This window comes from Rhopilema esculentum, chromosome 9 (assembly GCF_057945365.1).
Source record: "Rhopilema esculentum isolate cy_ngs chromosome 9, ASM5794536v1, whole genome shotgun sequence".
In the NCBI taxonomy this organism is placed as follows: Eukaryota; Metazoa; Cnidaria; class Scyphozoa; order Rhizostomeae; family Rhizostomatidae; genus Rhopilema; species Rhopilema esculentum.
The window spans coordinates 13,031,958-13,037,514 of NC_142823.1; the positions used below are offsets into that span (position 1 = coordinate 13,031,958).

The 5,557-nt window shown below is 37.0% G+C and overlaps 1 protein-coding gene across 1 annotated transcript; it reads right to left on the reverse strand.

Moving 5' to 3' along the window:
• Positions 1 to 224: 224 nt before the first annotated feature.
• Positions 225 to 998, reverse strand: LOC148959749 (uncharacterized). The gene has a single exon (XM_089109983.1). It carries the CDS (start codon positions 996 to 998, stop codon positions 225 to 227), a length of 774 nt encoding a protein of 257 aa, XP_088966109.1.
• Between the last annotated feature and the right edge of the window lie 4,559 nt (positions 999 to 5,557).

Consider the following 5,557-nt stretch of genomic DNA (forward strand, 5'->3'; position numbering starts at 1 on the left):
AGCTGAAGAGACCACCAGGAGGAGCTTGGTATTGCGAAGATTGCAAGAAAAAGAAAAGGAGTGAGACAAAGTAGCATGAAACACTCAGTAATGTTTTACGTTTGTAAATTTACTTACTATCTTTTTCTTTAAATACAACTCCTGTAGATAAAATTAATTAAGACAGAGCAAACTTCAACAAGCTTATCATTATATTAGGTGTTTCAGTTAATATTTCAGGAGATTCAATTAAAGTTAATGGTAAATCTGTTTTTTAATTGTCTAACTACTCTTTCAATATGAATCCTTACGCTTGATATTCTTCTTGAAGATTCAACCTCTTCAGCATTTAGTTGTGTTTTGCTTTTTGTGAATGCTGGTGTAATTAGCTCAGCACTACATGCGACAGTAAAGTCATCCTTGAGAAGAAATCCTCTGTCAGCAAGTATTTGATCACCAGGCAGGTGATACTTTCTGCTTATAAATCCAGATGATTGCACAATCTGGACATCAGTGGCTCTCCCAACCCAACCATCAGACAAAAAGGTTACTGCTCCAAGAGGGCTACAGCTTATTAAGTACTTAACTGTACTATGTTTTTTATAATTAGAGTAAACCTGAGCACGCTGTTTTGAATTCTTTGGACGATCGATGAAAATCTCAAAGCAATCTATAATGCTAGTAAGCCTGGGAAAATTTTGCCTAAAAACTGGAGGCAGAGTTTTTCTAATATGATCTCTGTCTGGCCAACAAACAAGAAACCCAAGCTTTGCATACATCAAATCAACAATCTTTTGAAATGTAGCATTGACTGTGCTTTGTGATAAACCATTCTGGTAACTTAAATATTCAAAGGGCAAATTCAATATCAACCGGACCAATATCATCAATATCTGCTTTCTCACTGGCAAATTTTTGATTGGTTCCTTTAGTGATGGGGTAACAAAATCACATGTGATTTTGAAAACATTCCATGACAGCCCTGTCAAATAGGTTGCTGCTTGATCATTCCCTTTCATCACTGCAGGGTTGAAATTTGTGAGAAAAACCTAAAAAAATAATATGAAACTGTCAAAAATAATATGTCATAAATAATGTTATCTGAATATAAAATTTGGTTTTTGATTCACTAATCAAAGTTACTCCCAAATGTAGTGACTCAGATGTGAATGGTCTTCTACACATTTTTCGATCTTAACTCGATCAGTTGTAGCTGTCAAAAATGGTTTCAAACCTTTTAAGCAACTGTGCTGTACCTATAACCTCAGCTGGAAGACCCAACAGAAAAATGTGCGTGTCTTTGTGGAAAGTTTCACCATCATTTTGTGAAACAATTTGGATTGGGACGCTTCTCTGTTAACCTGACAGCCATCCTAGTTGGAAGTTTTTTATCTTTCCTCAAAAGGTCCTCGTTATGTGCTCACTTTGCTACTCTGCCATCAAATTCAAAATCATATTTAAGTAAATTGTTTCTCACAGACTCAAGCAAATGCAGAGGTTGACTAAATTGAGTTCATATTTGTTGCCAGATTGTTACCATGTCATAGATTGCAAAATATTTGTTACCATTTAGCTCAAAGAATGATTTATCTTCAGAGACTTTCATACACTTAAAATAGCTCATGAAGTTTGCCCCCTATCACTCACTAAAGAAACAACAGATAGGCCCATGGCTACCGAATGGGTCATGACTCAATCTTCTTAAACCGCAATTTTTCACAAGACCCATTGCAAGGCAGTATGTTATAGGCTGCTTCCATATTTGAATAATCCCTCTTGCCATCAAAATTAATTCTGAATTTGCAATTGACCCAGATGGTTACCCATTACCAACATCCTCAGAGCCGAAAATGGAGTCATTCGTTTGGTCATAAAAATTGAGATTTCAGAGACACCTATAATCCATAATCAGAGGGCAGGATTTTTCTCCAGGAGATAATTGCTCTACTCTTTCCTTCAAGACAAAAAGTGATTTTTCTGTAAAGCCACAGCCAGAACCAGAAGCATACAAGGCTTGTTAGGGTCTTTTGGATGGCAAATAAAAATCTGGTAGGAAATGAATTTTCAAGCCTTCTCACTTATGTGGTAAAAACTGAGTGCCAATGCTTTAGAAGAATCATCATACCTCCTACCTTGCTTTGGTAGAGGAGAGCTTAACTCTCTTCTTAACAAAAGTAAGCAATTCAGGTGAAATAGTACCCTTACAAAGTCCAAGAGCCTTTTTCTCAGCTTTTTGCCCTTTTCTATTTTAATTTTGTTCTTTAGGTAAGAAATCCTTTGCCTCCTGACTATCATAGTTTTCTTGGAGGTGTAAAGCCAGGTTTCCATTTGATCGTTTACGATCACTGACGATCGCTGAGGATTGCTGGAGTTTTGCAGCAATCTGGATCGCTTGTGATCGCTCACGATCTTTCAAGATTGCTGAGCATCCCTGCTTTTCTGGATGCTTCTGGTGCGCTTTTTGCAGATTTCTTGAAATGGCGGATGTAGACGAAAGATTTCTGATGGAAGCAAGCATTTTTGTGCTACTTTTATTGAATAAGCAAATCGATCAGCATAAGCAAAGGCAGCATTGATTCTGGGTCAGATAAATTTTTCAGAGAAGAAACGAATATGGTGTGTTTAACACTCTGATGCAGGAATTGCGACTGGGCAATCATGAATACTTTTTCAGGTGAATACGTGCAAGTATTTTATGGGTAAAATTAATCTTGAAATCTGATAATAGATTTCTGAATATTTTGCATATTTCAATTAAAAGCACCTTATAGGGGTGTATAGCAACACTGATGCATCTCACATAGATTTGGGGCAACTACTAAGATGTCTATACTATCCTTTACATTTTGAAAATAGCTGCATGCACATTTGTCATTAGAAATGCTTCATTTAATTTATCTCAATTCTGTAGGTTTATTCGAATGTTGTAAATCGTTGGACCCCACATATCAAAAAAGGGATTTAGATTCAGAGTTCCTACTCCTGCAAGTGAGCGTTTGGCATTAACATTATGATATTTAGCGACAGGAGACTCGCAGCAGTCACAATCCTTCTATTTCCGCACTGGGCATGCAACTGTGTCTAAAATCATCCGGGAAACATGCAATATGCTTTGGAAATGTCTTCAACCAATTCACCTCAAAGCACCCCAAACGGAAAATGAGTGGAAAGCCATTTCAAATGAATTCAATGAAGAATGGAATTTTGCTCATTACCTGGGAGCATTAGATGGGAAACACATTGCAATGGAATGTCTTCATGGTGGTGGATCTGGATATTTCAACTACAAAAATTTCCACAGTATTGTTTTAATGGCCATATGTGATGCCAAGTATTGCTTTACACTGGTTGACATTGGGGGTTATGGAAGGGAAAATGATGCTGGCTTACTGAGCCAATCTCCATTTGGACAGGCACTTGAAAGTGGAAGGGGAAAGTTGGGTATTCCGGGACCTGAACAAGTAGGATCTTTTGATTTACCCTATGTGTTTGTGGGGGCCAGCCCAACTGCCTGAGAGGGAGAGAGCAAAGTTGTCAGAACAAGAACTGATGAGAAGAACAAGGGATAGGAAGCTGTTGAGAACCATGATTGCCGGACATAGTACTTGAAGAGAGAGAGTTTGTGGGGGATGAAATTTTCCTACTAAAACCATGGCTTATGAAACCATTTCCTGGAAGGAATTTGGATGAAAAAAGCAGGATCTACAATTATAGGCGGTCAAGAGCCCAAAGAATAATTGAAAATTCTTTTGGTATCTTGGCTGCCAAGTGGCGCATCTTTCGAAGGCCAATTTGTGCTGCTGCAAACACAGTTGAAGGGATTGTCAAAGCAACTGTGTGCCTTCATAACTACTCGAGACTGACAGAAAATGCAAATTATATTCCAACTGGATTTGTAGATCGAGAGAGTAATAGTGGGGACATAATTCCTGGTGATTGGAAAAATATAGTTGATAGTGATGGCAGTTTAAATCGCATTGGCAGTAACAGGTATGGGTTTGAAGCAAGTAGAGCCAGAGATGAATTTTTAAACTATTTTAACAGTACAGAAGGTGCAGTAAGTTGGCAAATACAACATGTCAGAAACAACTCAGTTGATAATAATGAATGCATTTTTGCTTATGAATAAGAAATCAACTCAATGACTATTTGAAATCAGTACTGTAAACTGTTGATAAGCTTAGCATCGAAACAAGCCCCTGCCCCAAATTCACCATTCAAAAACATTCCCAAGTTTGTAAAAATTTACACAGAAAAATATACCATATTTACCAGCTTCTTCTAACAGTAAAAATAGCATGTACAAGGTAGAAAAACTGTGAATGGTATAATCAATTATATTAGCAATTACTTTACACTATTTGCGCAAAACAAGAAAATGAAAATCAATTTTAAAATGTATTGCAAAGACTGTTTTGCACAATACAAGACAAGAGCATATTTTAACTGCTGTGATGAACTTGTGTTAACTGGCATTTCAACATACACTCATTTTTCAAGAATCTGAGGTTTGAGGCTGGTGGTTAGTTTATTAAATTCAAGAAACTTTTGCTACCAAAAGTTTTCAATGAATTTCTTATTTTTTAAAGCTATAAGTGTAGAGTTAACTCATTCTTGTTGAAAAGGCTCCCAAATTACTTTATAGAATCTCAAAACAGGTGATGGCATAATTTACACTTAAACAGTGTCAGATGCTTGATATTATTGTACATGCCAAAACATTTCTGTGTGCAGTTACAAAAGTTTCTTCACTATCTTCATTTAGGTACTGTAGTTTTCTAAGTTTAATGATATTTAGCTGTTACAGAAAGATGAGTGTATTTCTATGAAATGTATTAGTGCAACTATAGAAACTCTTATAACTGTCAATATCGTTCTGAAAACAAGTTAGTTAGGCCCAGTTTAGACGTCACATTTCAATCGAGCTAAATCCTATTATCTTAAATCTAACACAAAATCGACACAAGAGCGAATCCAATTTATGCGTCGCATTTGCGCAGCACTTCATTAACATTCAGTGCGGTATACATGAAGTACCACGGTGTATATTCCACCCCTTTCAGTAAAACAAAATGGCTCCCATGGATAGAAGGCTTAAAATATTGCTTTGCACCAAGATTCTTGAGAACAGACGAAGACGAAACGGGACCCAGTTTGCTGTGCTAATGAATTTCATTCAGAGACGCATTTATTTAATGAAACTATACAAATTATTGCTGGCGGTTCTATACTTTTTCGAATGGAACAGAGAAATTTAAAATATACCGCGACCATGATCTGCTCGACGTTTTCAGAGAAACGAAGGATGGTGGAAACTAGTATGGGAAACATGCTGAGAGGACCAGTTTAAAAAGACATTTCGTGTCACCAAGAATACATTCTTATTCATTCTTGACAGAATTTATAATGTTTTGAAAAAGGAATGGATTACAGAGGATGCCATACCTCCTGAATGCAGGCTTGGTGTCTGCCTCTACAGACTTTGTCGAGGAGACTGCTATTATACAATAGCGGAGATGGCAGGCCTTGGTGAAGCGACGATTTGCCTGATTGTGATAGAGGTATGCCAAGTAATTGT